The 15,461-nt window shown below is 60.4% G+C and overlaps 2 protein-coding genes across 8 annotated transcripts; both read left to right on the top strand.

Annotated features, from left to right (window-relative positions):
* The first annotated feature begins 448 nt into the window (after positions 1-448).
* On the top strand, positions 449-9,687 carry LOC102942234 (peptidyl-prolyl cis-trans isomerase FKBP8). 4 transcript variants are annotated; one of them, XM_027821956.3, is made up of 8 exons: positions 449-1,264; positions 2,287-2,456; positions 4,913-5,001; positions 5,286-5,503; positions 5,728-5,900; positions 6,546-6,623; positions 7,101-7,214; positions 8,782-9,687. In XM_027821956.3, the coding sequence occupies exons 1-8, from the start codon at positions 784-786 to the stop codon at positions 8,866-8,868; spliced, it is 1,410 nt and encodes a 469-aa protein (XP_027677757.2). In that variant the 5' UTR covers positions 449-783; the 3' UTR covers positions 8,869-9,687. The 4 variants fall into 4 exon arrangements, with proteins under 4 accessions (XP_027677757.2, XP_043380376.1, XP_043380377.1 ...); XM_043524441.1 differs by having other exon boundaries at positions 8,719-9,687; XM_043524442.1 differs by lacking the exon at positions 7,101-7,214 and having other exon boundaries at positions 8,782-9,686.
* Positions 9,688-11,532: 1,845 nt separating this feature from the next.
* On the top strand, positions 11,533-14,318 carry SERF2 (small EDRK-rich factor 2). 4 transcript variants are annotated; one of them, XM_037911519.2, is made up of 3 exons: positions 11,533-11,685; positions 12,874-13,086; positions 13,943-14,318. In XM_037911519.2, the coding sequence occupies exons 1-3, from the start codon at positions 11,615-11,617 to the stop codon at positions 14,004-14,006; spliced, it is 348 nt and encodes a 115-aa protein (XP_037767447.1). In that variant the 5' UTR covers positions 11,533-11,614; the 3' UTR covers positions 14,007-14,318. The 4 variants fall into 4 exon arrangements, with proteins under 4 accessions (XP_037767447.1, XP_037767450.1, XP_037767448.1 ...); XM_037911522.1 differs by having other exon boundaries at positions 11,549-11,685; positions 12,978-13,086; XM_037911520.1 differs by having other exon boundaries at positions 11,562-11,685; positions 12,757-13,086.
* Positions 14,319-15,461: the final 1,143 nt, after the last annotated feature.

The raw sequence follows: 15,461 nt of genomic DNA, 5'->3' as shown, positions 1-15,461 counted from the left end.
GGGGCGGGGCGGGAGGAGCGGGGTCGAGCGGGCGGGGCTGGGGCGGGGCTGGGGCGGGAGGGGCGTGGTGGGGTGGGGCGGGAGCGAGGCTGGGCGGGAGGAGCGGGGCCGAGCGGGGCGGGGCGGGGCGGGGCGGGGCTGGGGCGGGAGGAGCGGGGCGGGGGCGGGGCTGGGGCGGGAGGGGCGTGGTGGGGTGGGGCGGGAGCGAGGCTGGGCGGGAGGAGCGGGGCCGAGCGGGGCGGGGCGGGGGCGGGGCTGGGGCGGGAGGGGCGTGGTGGGGTGGGGCGGGAGCGAGGCTGGGCGGGAGGAACGGGGCCGAGCGGGGCGGGGCTGGGGCGGGAGGGGCGTGGTGGGGTGGGGCTCGGCTGGGGCGGGCCGGGAGGAGCGGGGCCGAGCGGGGCGGGGCTGGGGCGGGAGGGGCGTGGTGGGGTGGGGCGGGGCAGCCGCCCGCCGCGGCTATTTTTGCGGCAGCCTGAGCAAATCCCCTAAGCGCATTAGCCGCGTCCCCGCGCTGTGCAGTCCCGGCCTGGGGCTGGGCTGCCCCCTCCCCCCCCTCGCCCCTTTCATTGACGGCTGGGCCTGAGGGGCCGGGATCGGGACCCGGACACAGGCTCCGTGTCCGCAGGAGCCGCCCGAGCCCTCCCGGCAGGTGGGAGCCGGGCCCGTGCCCGCTCCCGGGCCCCCCGCGGCCGGGCTCAGCGGGGCAGCGCCCCGGCTTGAGGGCAGCGCCGCCGGGCCCGAGGCTGCAGGGGGCTTAGGCTAATCCGCCCGGCGAACGCAGGAATGGAATTAGAGCCGGGGCGGGCGCCGCTGCCCAGACACCCCGCCGCCGCCTCTCCGGGTCGCCGGCTCGGCAGAGCCCCTGGGCAGCTGGGCTGCGAGTCTGCCGCGTGGCCGGCCCGGGACGTGCGGCGGGGGCCCGCGGGAATGATCGGGCCGCAGCCGAGCGCGCCGCCACGGGGCCCCTCTCCCAGGGCCAAAGCCCAGGAGCCTCTGGAGGTGCCGCAGGTGGGGAAGGAGGGAGCAGAGGCGAGCCAGCGGGCCAAGCAGCCCGCATCAGCTGGGCCAGCAGCGGCGCTGGAGCTGGAGGGGAGCCCTCGTCTGGGGAGGGTGGTCAGGTTCCTCCTGCCTCACACTACAATTGAGGCCCCCCTGCCCCAGGAGGAGGAGCAGCAATTCTACCAGGGGCTGGAGCGCCTGCTGGGGCCAAAGCAAGGCCGCTTCGGGCAGCTGTTCGCCGCCGCTGGCTGGGCAGATGTCACAGGTGAGTCAGCAAGACTGGGGGGAGGGAAGGCAGGAAGGGGTGACCGGAAAACAAGACCCCAGAGCCACTTCTGGGGAAGCTCCCATCTGCCCCCCATCCTCTCCACTGCACCCCCCCGAGTCTCTCTTGAGAGCAAGGCAGAGAGTTGACGGACTCCCGGAGCACCCACACTGGCATTGTCACTGCCACATTTCGCTGGGCTGCCCCCCGACTGGCCCTGGATTGCAGTGCATCATGGGGGCACGGCCCTGCTAGATGGTGGGTCTCTGGCCTGCCAGCTGGGCCTGGCACAGTGCCATTCGGCTGGCTAGTCCGGGGCAGCATGGCATGGATGAGCCCCAGCATGGCATCTGCTGGATGCACAGACACCCAGTGTTGAGCATGGGGCATTTTCAGCCCCTTCACAGCCGCTGGGCAGCGGGGGTGTGGCCCGGACTCCAGCAGCTGAGCTTCAGGGGCACTGGGCCGGTTTCCAGGCCACAACACTGCTGCCAAGAGAAACATGCATTTAAAACCGTGTGGGCCGGAGGGTCGGGCATGGGGCTGGGACTCGGGAGAGCTGGGTTCTAGTCCTGGCTAAGCCACTGAGCTGCTGGGTGACCTTGGGCAAGTCGCTTCCCCTCTCCCGGCCTGTCTCCCCTCACAGCCTGGCTCTGCCTGGAGTAAAGAGCCTGTGGACTCTGTGGGCAGGGCCCATCTCTCCCCCTGCCTGTGCAGCGCCTGGCCCTGTGGGGCACCGATCTCGATGCTACCGTAATACACATAATAAAGCACAACTGCCCTGAGGGAAGTGCAGTCACCTCCTTGAGGTCCCCCCGTGCCGCAGAGCCAGGAGCGGAAGCACTAAAGCAAGGGGTCTAATATGAAGGAGCCCCCTAAGGGGAGGGGGAGGCGGAGCGAGGAGTGCCCCTGGCTGGAGAGGGAAGAACGGGTCCCTCTCTGCCCAGGTGAGTCCCCCAGGTCCTGGCGCAGGGGCTCCTGCTCCCTGGGCTGATTCCCCTCTCCCTGTTGGCTTCCCCCAGAGGACAGATTCCTGAGGAAGTTGGTGGTGAGAGAAGGCCAAGGAGAGGCCGGCAGGCCCCAGCCAGGCCAGGAGGTGACGGTGAAGCTGCTGGGGGTTCTGGAGGATGGTAGCCTGGTGGAGAAGGACCCAATGCTGACTTTCACCCTGGAGCAGGGGGACGTCATACAGGTCTGGTCTCCTCCTGCACCCTAAGGACAGAGTCACCATCAAGGCTGGATGGTTTGGTGCCCCTGGAGGTTGGCATTTGCCAGGTTTGAAACGCCCGACTCCAGCCACAGGCATCAGTGGCCATGTTCTGATCTCCTCTTGCTGTTGCAAAGACATAGGCTGTGTGAAACTACACAACACACTTATGTGCCCCTTGCTGGCTTTGCAAGGCAGTAACAAAACCTCTTCCAGGCTGTGCTGGGGCATAAACAGGGAGGCAAATAAAATCCTTGTGTTAATTCCCAGCTCCTGGGTTCAGCCCAGGGCAAGGGCTGACTGGCTGGAAAGCTGCCCGGGGGCCAGTCCAGCCAACGAGAATCACAGATCAACAGGGTAACAAGGGACCATCTGCAAGAGTCATCCAGTTGAACCCCCTGCCAAGTGCAGGATTTGTTCAAAATCATTCCTGGGCCCTTCCAGTCCCTGAGCTCAGCATGCCCACAGGCGTGTAACCCAGACATTTATGGTGCATGCCTAAATGTCACCTGAAGTAGCAGCCAACTGCAGGCTCTAGAATCCTATTAAAACACCCACACGTGCACACATCTGCAATGGGTCCCAGTCAGTATTCACCTATGTTCAGTTCCTAGAGAACCTGGGAAGGGGGGAGTGACACAGCTGTGGGGTTGCATGGATCCAGCTTCACACAGTGGCTTGCAGGCCCCACCAAGGCCCTGTTTTTCTGATCACTTGCTAAAAGCTGACTGTGCAGGGATCAAAATGGAGCCAGTCCCTGCCCCACACAGATGCAAGATGTACTGGGATGACTGTCCCTCAGTCACCTTCCACAGAAGTACAAGGGGGTGGTTTCCCTTGGCTTCTTAGATGAAAGACCCTTGACTAAGCAGCTTTTTCACCTATATTCAGTTCCTAGAGACTCCAACCCCGTTAGCTGAAGGACCTGTCTTTCTCAGCTTGCAGAGTGCTAGCCCCTTGTGTCTGGCCAGTGATGGATGCCAAGATGGCTTCTTTTCTCTCTCCAAACTCACTGTTTTGTCCCAAGACTCAGATGACCCCAGGGTGGTCTTCCCTGCTGTGTACTTCCCATCCCATTGAGCCATATATAACTGGGGCTTCCATTGGTTTTGGTCACACCTTGTTTGATGTCATTGGGAGACAGGCTGTTTTCCCTTTGTTTGGTCACAGACTATAAAGCAGAATATCAGTGAGTGTCCACAGTTCCTCAAACAGTGTTAGTAGAGATACCTTACAAAGATGGTAATCACCAGTGTGTCATCAGCTTTCATACTCGATACATGTGTATAACACAATCCACTGATTCAGCTACTTACGCCCTGGCTGTAAACCACTGACATGCATTCTCAGATGTCAGGCCGGTTCCTCCCCTGCCCGCTGGTGATAGTTGACTTCTTACCACCTCCCTAGTAGCCAGACGGCTCTGTTTACCTTTGATTGTAAATGCACGTTCATTCTCCCTGCCTGACGCCAAGGCTGGTCAGCCAAGCAAATACTTTGCAGTGTCTAGGTCAGACTGGGCCTGTGCATGGCTGAGAACATAAGTCTCGCACATACATAACTGTTCATACATCCCCCAGACAGACATCACACGAGAATATTAATGAGCAGTAAGTTATTCGTTTCCCAGTGATAGCTCACATGCCACCTTTGGGGATCTATCATGACAAACATGTGAGGTGTAGTGACAAAATTTGCTGCCAGACCCACCCAGGGGTCTCTGGCTTACACCCTGCTTGCACACCTATCCTGCGGCACTGCTGCTCCCACCCCTCACCCTGCTTGTGGCTCAGCCAACACCTCAAAGACTGTGAGGACAGATACAGAAAAAGATTCTTGCCAAGAAGCCCCTCTGGGTCCGGCTAGAATCAACACCCCTGGAGCAAGGTGGGGGTGGGGGGAAGTAGATCAGATTTCCCATCCCATCCTGACCCCAGGGTTCCTCAGAGGAGAGACACTCCCAGTTTCACATCTCCTCTGCCCAGAGGCGAGACCCCAGGTCAGGGGGAAGAGAACCACAACCACCCCAAGCCCTGCTACTGGTGCAAGTTCCAGCAACTCAGCTGCAATTCAGAACCTGATCTGACCCTCTCTACCACACCCCCTCACGGTTCCACCCCATATCTGCAGCAGGAAGGGAACAGATGCCACAAAAATGGGGCCCTGTGGGGCAGATTCTTCCCCTGACTTTGGCATTCAACAGCGACAGGGAGAGGAGTAGAGACCCTACTCCCACTCCCTAGAGAACACCCAGCACCAGGAGCCAGCCACCTCCCTCCAGTGCCAGGGGGCAGATGGTGGAACTCAGCATAGGCACTGCTGAGCTCTAACTTCTCTGCAGCATGCCATGTCAAACATGCTGGGCCAAGGGGAGCCTCCATGCAGTGCAGTGGGTGCAAGTCTTGGGACAGGAATAAACCGCTCTGTCCCCCTCTCAACAGGCCCTGGAGCTCGGTGTCCAGTCCATGCAGCTAGGAGAGGTGTCTTTCCTTCTCACCAGCTTCCAGTATGCATACGGTCACCTGGGCAGGTAGGCTGGACTTGATCCTTTCCCTGCTCTAGGCTTAGAGCAGCGAGGTGCTGCCCACCTCTCACTGTTCCTTTGGCAAAAGGAACAGAGTAATCCTGGCGCTGGTTGCCTGAAGGGGTCCTCTCGTCCTGGCCCAGCTGTCCCTAGTAAAACCACAGCTACCTGCACTGTTTGTGATTCTGGGGTTCCAGAAGCCAAGGGGCTCTGCACCCTGACTCCCAGAGTGCAGGAGCCCAGGGACGGGAGTACTGGGGAAAGGCAAAAATCTCACTTCCTCCCTCCAGGGACCCTGATATCCCATCGGATGCCTCATTACTGTATGAGGTGACCCTGCTACAGATCCGGGACAGCCCTGATCTGGGGCTCCTGCCACCCTCCACGCGAATCAGCCTCAGCAAGCAGAAGAGGGAGCGAGGGAATTTCCATTTTGAGCGGGAGGAGTACCAGTGGGCCATGCAATCCTACCAGCTGGCCCTGGGCATCCTGGACTCACCTGGTGCAGGTAAAATAAGAGGCCACCTGGGCTCAGGGCACATGAGTTGAGTAGAGGAGAGACTGGGGGCTTCACCCTAAGAGGCTCTGGGATTAGCAGGGAGAGAGTCAGAGATAAGAGGCTGGCACAGGACTGGGGTTGCACATTCTCCTCTCCCTAGCAGCTCTGAGTGAGCTGCAGAGCGCTCGTCTCCCAGCTGGCTTTGACCACCTTGTTGTTGGGCTCATTCCCAGTCCCTCCAAGCCCCGAGGAGGAAGAGGAGCTGCAAGAGCATCAAGTGAAATGTCTTAATAACTGTGCAGCTGCCCAGTTGAAGCTGCAGCTGTTTGAGGAGGTGTTGGCATCATGCAGTGCAGTACTGCACATCGACCCCGACAACGTGAAGGCTCTCTACAGGAAAGGAAAGGTACAGCCCAGCACTCACACCAAGGGAACCCAGGAGACTGGGGCATGGCCTGGGAGACAGGGGAAAAGGCTGGTAGGAGATGGAGGGGAGGGAGAAGACTAGAAGCATTGGATCTGCAGGTTCCAGGAAGAGATCTCACCAGTCAGGCCCTCTTTCTCCAACTTCTCGGAGTCTGGGTTGGAGACCCTTACACCAGTGATTCTCAAACTTTTGTACTGGTGACCCCTTTCACAAAGCAAGCCTCTGAACGTGACCCACCTTATGAATTAAAAACACTTTTTTATGTTTAACACTGTTATAAATGCAGGAGGCGAAGCAGGCTGACCACTCACGACTGACTGAGGGGTCACAAATCCCTGCCTTACACCAAAGGGACTGTATGAGAAAGCAAGGTCAGAGCTAGAGAGAAGGGGACAGGGGGAGAATAGGCAGCAGGAGAGAAGGAAAACGAGCAAAGAGGAAAGTACGAGGAGTTAGTAACCAAATAGCTTTTCCTCTGGGTGTATCTGAAGCTCTCTCCATGTCCCTACACTCCTGCTCTCTCTCTGTGAGCCCTTCCCCCTTATCACTGTGTCCCATCCCCCACAGCTCTATGCCTCCTGATCTGTCTTCCTTCTTTTCTTTACTATCTCCTCCGTCTCGCAGCTGCTGTCAGAACGAGGAGAGGACCAGGAAGCCATGAAAATCCTAAAGAGAGCCCTGCAGCTTGAGCCCACCACGAAGGTAAAGAGCAGAGCAAGGGCCCCCCTCCAGGGGCTAGTTCCTGAATTATCCACTCGCACTGGAGCGGGTGGGTAGCGAGGCGCTGTCCCTCCTGGCTCCAAGGGGAGGCTCACCTTGCACAGTAGGCAAGCAGCACATTTACAGGGGTGGCCAATATCCTGCTTATTTCACGCAAAGATCCCAAAGTGCTTTAGCCAGGCACTCAGTGTTGTTCCCCCCATGTTACAGGCCCAGGGGGCAGTGACCTACCCAAGGTCATACAGGTCTCTGGCAGATCAGGAAATAGAGGCCAGGAGCCCTGACTAACCAGGAGTGAACTCAAGTAGACTTCCTACTAAAGCTGCTGCCATATAAAAGGGTGGAGAGGCAGGAGGAATGACAGTCGCAGGACAAAAAGCACTCTCTCCATGCTCCAGAAGGAAGCGGGTGGAGTGCTCCAGGGTTAATGACCTGCTGTCCTCTCTTGGTCTCTTCCAGGCAATTCATGCTGAGCTCTCAAAGCTAGCGAAGCGTCAGAAAGGGCAGCCGGAACGCCCTGCCCCCACAGACGTGGACGACCTGGTGCAGCCAGCAGCGTGCCAGAGCACATGGGTACATAGGCTTGGCCCAACCGGGACACTGGTGCTGCTCTGGTACCAGAACTCTGCCTCCCCATTACTGTCCCTGGTCGCAGTTATGCCTGTGTCTGCGTCCAAAGCCTGATCACCTAGGGCCCTGCCTTGTTAACCTGGACCTGCCCAACCTGCCTGCCTAGCTGGAACTCCTGGCCCAAGGCCCTGAGTTTTATCAAAGAGGGATTCATTCCCAGCTGGAAGGCTCAGGTAGAGGCTATGTCACCTCTTCGTGGGTGAAGACACTTCTCCTGTTGCCCATGAACAGGAGAGCATGGTCTACACACGGGGCCGCCTGCTGGTTTAGTGTATGTGAGCAGAAAGCTGGCGGGTGGATGCTAGCACTGCGGAAAGGAGCCGTGAGGCTCTTATAGTTCCCCATGTTCTCCCCGGGGCTGATGCTGATGGTGCAGAACCCAGGTCCTCATTGTTGGGGGACTGGGAGGGAGTTGGTGTCTGATCAGGCAGCAAGAGGCCAGGGCCTGGGTAGAGGAACCCAGGACGTCCCTGCTCTACCAGGTTCCAACCCAGGGCACATCAAATGATAGTTTAAAAATGTGTGGCGCACGCCTACTCCCTGGGCCACTTCCTCTCCTGGCTTTGGTTCCCCTGCTGGTGCCATCTTACGTTCTCCCTGGAGTCCTCTCCGGTCTGCGCTGGAGAGTTTTCCTCTCTCCATCATGGCTCAGCAATGCCATCCTCTGCGGTGGCTTGGCAGCAAGGCCTGGGCACGGCCACCTGGGCCCCAGCAGCTTCTCGGCAGGAGCCTGCAACACACAACTGCCCCCCAGAATGAGCTGAGCTGTCCCCTTTGAGCTCAGCCTTCACCGAGAGCATACCCAGCAGGGGCCGCTGGGCAGAACTTTCTGGGCCCAGGGCTGCTCCTTACCCCTTCCCTCACCAGTGTGGGGCCTGCACGTCCCATCGCACCCATTCACAAGGTCCCTGCCTAGCTAGAGCCCATGCAGAGATACTCCCAGCCCCATCTGGCATTGTGCAGGGATGGGCTGGAAGGCTGCAGAGGCTCCATTTGGGCATGAGAAGAACTGCCCCTAACCCAGCAATGAAACCCAGAAACTAAGGCAGGAACAAGCAGCCTGGCTGGCAGTCGGGTTAGGGGGAGAGGGGGGAGGGAGATGAATCAGAACATTCCTTGGCCCACCCCTATCATCTCAAAGCTCTTGACACACAATAACAACCTTAGCTGCACCCTCTCCCCACGAGGCAGGTCAGCATCACTGTCCCTGAATCACAAGTAGCAAGACCACAGGCCAGTCAGATGACCTGTGGAGTCAGAAATGGAAAGAGAACCTCCATCTCTTAGGTACAGGGGCTGCGTTCTCCTCCCAAGGCAACGGGCTTGGTGACCCCTGCCCATGGCCAGCTTGCACATGGCATGGCCCCGGGCTGCCTTGTGGGGATCTCGCAGTGCAGGTGGCTGTTGTGAAGCTCATTCTCTCCACCTCTCTCTTCTCCTCTTGCAGATGGACCCCAATGACCCACAGCCGTTTAAGGACACTAGCTGAGTTGCCTCCTGTCTTTTCCAGGTCACCCCCTGGAAGCTGCTTTTTGGTGCTGTGGCTGTAGCTCTGGGCAGCATGGTGACCTCCATCTTCCTGACAACACGGAGCTGAGACTAGCCAAGGACACCAGAGATGCAGGGGGTTTACAGCCCCTCCACCGGCAAAGGGGGGGGCCAGGGAGGTATGATCCTGTTGGCTCCTCCTGTGCGAGCCCTGGGTTGTCCAGCACAGAACGCAGACCACGTTCCCAGTGAAGCCAGGGTCACCAGCTGACAGGACTTAGCAGTGACCTTTGTGTCTTTGTAAATAAACGTGGCTGTTGTTTAGCCAGCGCCCTGCAGCCAGGCCTGATCTCAGCACGGGGGATTGGGGTGTGCAGAGGGCTCATGGGACCTGCTCTCCAGCTGCTGCCTTGCTGACAGGCCCCAGACACTGGGCAGCACGGAGCTGGGAAGGAATGGGCCCTTCCAGCTGAGGGAGTGAATACTGAACCCCAGCCCCGAGCATCTGGACCTCATCCCTGCCCCCAACAGAGCACCCCCACAGAGCGCCTGGACCTCACCCCCAACACCGCACCCCCTCAGAGCTCCTGGATCTCACTCCCCCCCAACACAGCACCCTCCCCAGAGCACCTAGATATCACCCCCCCCCAACACAGCACCCTCCTCAGAGTTCCTGGACCACACCCTCCCAACACAGCACCCCCCCAAGCACCTGGACCTCACCCCCCCCAACACAGCACCCCCCCTCAGAGCGCCTGGACCTCATCCCCCCAACACAGCACCCCCCCTCAGAGTGCCTGGACCTAACCCCCCCCCGACACAGCACCCCCCTCAGAGCGCCTGAACCTCACCCCCCCCAACACAGCACCCCCCCTCAGAGCGCCTGGATCTCACTCCCCCCCAACACAGCACCCTCCTCAGAGTTCCTGGACCACACACTCCCAACACAGCACCTCCCCCGAACACCTGGACCTCACCCCCCCAACACAGCCCCCCTCCCCAAGCATCTGGACCTCACCCCCCCTCAGAGCGCCTGGACCTCACCCCCCCCACCGACACAGCACCCACCTCAGAGCGCCTGGATCTCACCCCCCCCCCAACACAGCACCCTCCTCAGAGTTCCTGGTCCTCACCCCGCCCCCGACACAGCACCCCCCTCAGAGCACCTGGATCTCACCCCCCCCCCCAACACAGCACCCTCCTCAGAGTTCCTGGTCCTCACCCCCCCCCCCCGATACAGCACCCCCCTCAGAGCGCCTGGACCTCACCCCCCCCCCCCGACACAGCACCCTCCTCAGAGTTCCTGGTCCTCACCCCCCCCCGACACAGCACCCCCCTCAGAGCGCCTGGATCTCACCCCCCCCCGACACAGCACCCCCCTCAGAGCGCCTGGTCCTCACCCCCCCCCCTGACACAGCACCCCCCTCAGAGCTCCTGGATCTCACTCCCCCCCAACACAGCACCCTCCCCAGAGCACCTAGATATCACCCCCCCCCAACACAGCACCCTCTTCAGAGTTCCTGGACCACACCCTCCCAACACAGCACCCCCCCAAGCACCTGGACCTCACCCCCCCCAACACAGCACCCCCCCTTAGAGCGCCTGGACCTCATCCCCCCAACACAGCACCCCCTCTCAGAGTGCCTGGACCTCACCCCCCCCCCGACACAGCACCCCCCTCAGAGCGCGTGAACCTCACCCCCCCCAACACAGCACCCCCCCTCAGAGCGCCTGGATCTCACCCCCCCCAACACAGCACCCCCTCAGAGCGCCTGGACCTCATCCCCCCAACACAGCACCCCCCCTCAGAGCGCCTGGATCTCACTCCCCCCCAACACAGCACCCCCCTCAGAGCGCCTGGACCTCACCCCCCCCCCGACACAGCACCCCCCTCAGAGCGCCTGGACCTCACCCCCCCAACACAGCACCCCCCTCAGAGTGCCTGGACCTCACCGCCCCCCGACACAGCACCCCCCTCAGAGCGCCTGGACCTCACCCCCCCAACACAGCACCCCCCCTCAGAGTGCCTGGACCTCACCGCCCCCCGACACAGCACCCCCCTCAGAGCGCCTGAACCTCACCCCCCCCCAACACAGCACCCCCCCTCAGAGCGCCTGGATCTCACCCCCCCCAACACAGCACCCCCTCAAAGCGCCTGGACCTCATCCCCCCAACACAGCACCCCCTCAGAGCGCCTGGACCTCACCGCCCCCCGACACAGCACCCCCCTCAGAGCGCCTGGACCTCACCCCCCCAACACAGCACCCCGCCTCAGAGTGCCTGGACCTCACCGCCCCCCGACACAGCACCCCCCCTCAGAGCGCCTGGATCTCACTCCCCCCCAACACAGCACCCCCCTCAGAGCGCCTGGACCTCACCCCCCCCCCGACACAGCACCCCCCTCAGAGCGCCTGGACCTCACCCCCCCCAACACAGCACCCTCCTCAGAGTTCCTGGACCTCATCCCCCCAACACAGCACTTCCCCCGAACACCTGGACCTCACCCCCCCAACACAGCCCCCCTCCCCAAGCATCTGGACCTCACCCCCCCCACCGACACAGCACCCACCTCAGAGCGCCTGGACCTCATCCCCCCAACATAGCACCCCCCCTCAGAGTGCCTGGATCTCACCCCCCCCAACACAGCACCCCCCCTCAGAGCGCCTGGACCTCACCCCCCCCAACACAGCACCCCCCCCCTCAGAGCGCCTAGACCCCCCCCCTTCCTGCAGCCAATCACAAGCCGAGTCACAAGTCTGCCCCTCACTGCGTTGAGCCAATGAGGAGCCTCCAGTGGGCGGGGTCTATGTGGCGGTTGGGCCGCTTGGGGCCTCGCTGACGCGATCTCCGGGCCAATGAGGAGCGGCCCTGGGGGGGTCCCGGGACGTGGCCGCCGAGCGGACGCAGCCGAGCGCAGCCATGACCCGTAGGTGCCGGGCGGCCCCGGCCCTGCCGGGCGGGGCGGGGCGGGGCTTATGCGGAGCCCGGGGGGTTATGTGGGGAGCAGGGGGATGTGGGGTGGGGCTGCCCAGGGCTCTCGGGGGGGAGCCAGGGGGGTTATGTGGGGAGCAGGGGGATGTGGGGTGGGGCTGCCCACGGCTCTCTGGGGGGAGGGGGGGAGTCTGCTGGTGGGAGGGTTCTGGGGAGCCCGGGGGGTTATGTGGGGAGCAGGGGGATGTGGGGCAGGGCTGCCCAGGGCTCTCTGGGGGGAGGGGGGGAGTCTGCGGGGGGGGAGGGTTCTGGGGAGCCCGGGGGGTTATGTGGGGAGCAGGGGGATGTGGGGCAGGGCTGCCCACGGCTCTCTGGGGGGGGGGGAGGGTTCTGGGGAGCCCGGGGGGTTATGTGGGGAGCAGGGGGATGTGGGGCGGGGCTGCCCAGGGCTCTCTGGGGGGAGGGGGGAGTCTGCGGGGGGGGAGGGTTCTGGGGAGCCAGGGGGGTTATGTGGGGAGCAGGGGGATGTGGGGCGGGGCTGCGCAGGGCTCTGCCTGGGGGCAGTCTGCGGGGGGGGGAGGTTTCTGGGGAGCCCCGGGGGGTTATGTGAGGAGCAGGGGGGGTGGGATTAGGCAGCCCCACTTGTGAGAGCCAGAGGCTGTGGGGTCAAGGGGTCGCCCTCTCAGTGCTGGCTGAAAGGTTGCGTGAATGGCCTGGGTTTTGCATCCAGGCCTGTTGGAAGCAGCGCCCGTCCCGGTGCCAGGACACCCGAGAGCTCCCTCTGCTAGCGGGCTGGCAGCGCCATTGTCAGAGCTCAGTAGGGCTTCTAGGTGGAGCTCTTCTCGCACTTGCCCAAGTTAAAGTTCTCCGCACACCTCCTCCAGCGGCTGCTGCCTTGGCTGTTTAATTAACCGGGCTCTTCAGGGCACGTACCCAGCTGCCCCACCCTGAGTCAGGCTCCTTAACCCTGCACACAGCCCTTCCCTGGGGCTCCACGGGGACCGCCCGCTTTGAGAGTGCAGTGCTGCTGCCCCTTGGATACTGACCAGCTTGTTCTTCAAGACAGGTGGTCGGGCGACCATTCTCTGTGAACCGATGGCTGTGCCAGTAACCCAGCCTGAGCGCTGGCACCGGGGGAACTCCCAGTAACCTCTCATCTCAGGCTTGTGTTCCTTGCTTCCAGAAGTACCTCAGACAGGAGGGCAGCTGATGTCCGATGGGGCTGGGTCATGGGGCCTTATCTCGTCCAAGGTGCAGCGAGTCAGTCTTCTGCTGGTGTCGTTGCAGGCGGTAACCAGCGTGAACTGGCCCGTCAGAAGAACATGAAGAAGCAGACTGACTCGGGCAAGGGGAAGCGGCGTGATGACGGCCTGTCTGCTGCTGCCCGGAAGCAGAGGTAACTGTCCATGATGAGAGGAAGAAGCAAGAGGCTGGCTTTTTCTCTCCCCCTCCTGGCCTGTGACTCTGGAACACAGCATCTGACTGAACCAGGCCCTAGGTTCCTGATTGGGGCTGCAACCCCATGCTCCCTGCAGCAACTCCACCTGCCAGAGCTGCTTCTGGAGGGCTCCTACGAAGCAGGGTCTTGGCTCCCTTCTGACAGTGAGGTTCATGCTCAAAGGGCCCTGGGCTCCTGCATGCTGTGTCAGTCCATGGTCTAGCCATGGAAGTACCATCCTCTGCTGGGAACCAGGCTTAGCATGGGGGGTCACAGCCCAGCATTCTCACTTGCAATGTGTATAGAGCTGGGCCCTGGGCAGAACATCAGCTTTCTCTGAAATAACGATGGATAAGTGTCCTGCCTCCCTGTCTTCTCATTTCCCCTCCCTCCTGCAGTGTCTTCCCTTTTCTGGGATGATGTCTCTTTCATCAGTCAGATTTCTCTGGCATGCTCAGTAACTTGCTCTTCCTGTCCTCCAGCAGCATGTACCCACCCCACCACCTATGTTCCCCAGCAGAGGCTTTTGTCCTGTGTTTCTTCTTACTGCTTGGAGAAGGCCCTGTTGTATCCCCACCTCCCTCAACTAATTGTGTCCTGCCCCCCCCATCCATCAACCCAAGGTTTCCAAATTCAGTTCTCCTGAATCTGCAGTTTGGGGGCCCTGGATCTGCCACTCCTGCTCTGGCCAGTAGCTCCCTCGTGCTGAAATCCTCTGCCTCCAGAAACTACTACTTTTGCTATCAGAAAACCTGAGATGCTCTCCCTGCTCCCTCTTGGCCCACCCACTAACAGGCTCCTTTTCTCCCAATAGAGACTCTGAGATAATGCAGCAGAAGCAGAAAAAGGCCAGTGAGAAGAAGGAGCAACCAAAATAATGTCTGGGGAACTTGGTCTGTCCCAGGAGAAGTGAGGCAGCATCCCTGCCGTTCACCTTTGCGCTTGCCCTGCCCTCATCTCCAGCCCACCACAGTCTCCTGGCCCTTTTGCTTGTAGAATGCAAAGCGTGTAGCCCTGCCGGGATTGTCTGCCCCTGATGTATGTTCTCCCCATTCTCTACGATGTGCAGCCAGTGTTGGCCCAGAGGGGCTGGCCTATGGCTGCATAGCCAAGCAGCTGCAGGAGCCCCTCACCCTTCTTAGTCACATCAGACCCACTTCTATGTATTAAAGTAGCTTTTGGATTCCTCAGGGGTGCTGGATTATTTGTAGGTGTTCGTGGCCCTGCAGAGCCTTCCCCCTTGACGTGCCATTCCCTCCCTGCTCCTGCCACTGAGGGGTTGGGTTGGGAGCTGCTTGCCATATTCAGGGGAGTCTGGAAGGGCTCAAGCCCTCCCAAGCTGAAAGCATGCCAGGCTATCCTTTGAGCAGATGTAGCCTGACCCCAGCCTTCTGGGGTGGAGCAAGCTGGCTGGTGCCAGGTGCTCATGGAGGAGGCAGCACCACATCCTGGGTCATGCATGAGCAGGGAAGCAACAGTTTAGGTCCTATTGCCCCAAGCACTCAGTGGCAGGGGGGTCCAGAGAAAAGAAAGGAACCCTATGGGGGGTGAGCTGAACTGAGAGCCCTGCATCACTCCCAGAGGGAGGGGACGGTTTCCACCCAGCCAGAGGGAGATTACAAAAAAAGTTTGTTAAAGACTGCCCCAGGAGAGGCCAGAACAAGCCTGATGCCCATTTCTCTCCTCCCCTGTACTGTAAGGTAAAGCAGCTGCTAAAATATCAGGCAACCCAACCAGAGCCCTGCAGCCAGCAAAGGGTTAAACATGGAGAGGGGTCTGCCTGGGGCAGCAGAGTGATGTCCCACTCCAACTCAAGATCTCAGAGCCAAATGGGGAGGTAATGGTCCAATAAGAACTAACTTTTGGGGGTGAGTGCCAAGCTTTTGAGCTATGCAAGCTCTTCCTCCAGTCCCTGTGGCGCTCAAAAGCTTATCACTCTTACCCCCAGAAGTCAGTCCAAGAAGAGATTTAATAATTTTATTAAGATGACGTTGAAGTAAAAAAAACAGTACAGAGTTTAAGCATAGAAGTTTCTGGTTATCAGGGAATAAGGTACAGATTATCAAGGGGTGCGAAATTTGGTTTAGGAACGGGTGGCGTAAGGAATACATAATCTGCAATCTCCCCGATTGGGGGTAAAAGTTTAGCGGGTCAAAGTACAGACATTGAGCTATAGGGGTATGTTGTCTATATAATGGCTATGTTCAGGTGTGGAGTATAATGAGTGGATACGATGATGAGGATGGATTTACCCTCATTTGGTGGGATTTAATGTTCAGTGAGTTTATGGTTCCAGTTCATACGGTCCAATGGAAAAAGTCTCTCAGTCCCTG

This window comes from Chelonia mydas, chromosome 10 (assembly GCF_015237465.2).
Source record: "Chelonia mydas isolate rCheMyd1 chromosome 10, rCheMyd1.pri.v2, whole genome shotgun sequence".
In the NCBI taxonomy this organism is placed as follows: Eukaryota; Metazoa; Chordata; order Testudines; family Cheloniidae; genus Chelonia; species Chelonia mydas.
Note: the sequence above shows the minus strand (reverse complement) of the source record. Positions and strands in the feature narration are given on the sequence as shown.

Excerpts from the sequence above, each read along its gene's own strand:
- SERF2 (XM_037911519.2), top strand. The coding sequence starts at position 11,615 with ATGAGGAGCGGCCCTGGGGGGGTCCCGGGACGTGGCCGCCGAGCGGAC. Across the intron at positions 11,686-12,873 it reads GCCGAGCGCAGCCATGACCC|AAGTACCTCAGACAGGAGGG; the intron begins GTAGGTGCCGGG and ends CCTTGCTTCCAG. Across the intron at positions 13,087-13,942 it reads GCTGCTGCCCGGAAGCAGAG|AGACTCTGAGATAATGCAGC; the intron begins GTAACTGTCCAT and ends TTCTCCCAATAG.
- LOC102942234 (XM_043524440.1), top strand. The coding sequence starts at position 784 with ATGGAATTAGAGCCGGGGCGGGCGCCGCTGCCCAGACACCCCGCCGCC. Across the intron at positions 1,265-2,286 it reads TGGCTGGGCAGATGTCACAG|AGGACAGATTCCTGAGGAAG; the intron begins GTGAGTCAGCAA and ends GGCTTCCCCCAG. Across the intron at positions 5,901-6,545 it reads CTCTCTACAGGAAAGGAAAG|CTGCTGTCAGAACGAGGAGA; the intron begins GTACAGCCCAGC and ends TCCGTCTCGCAG.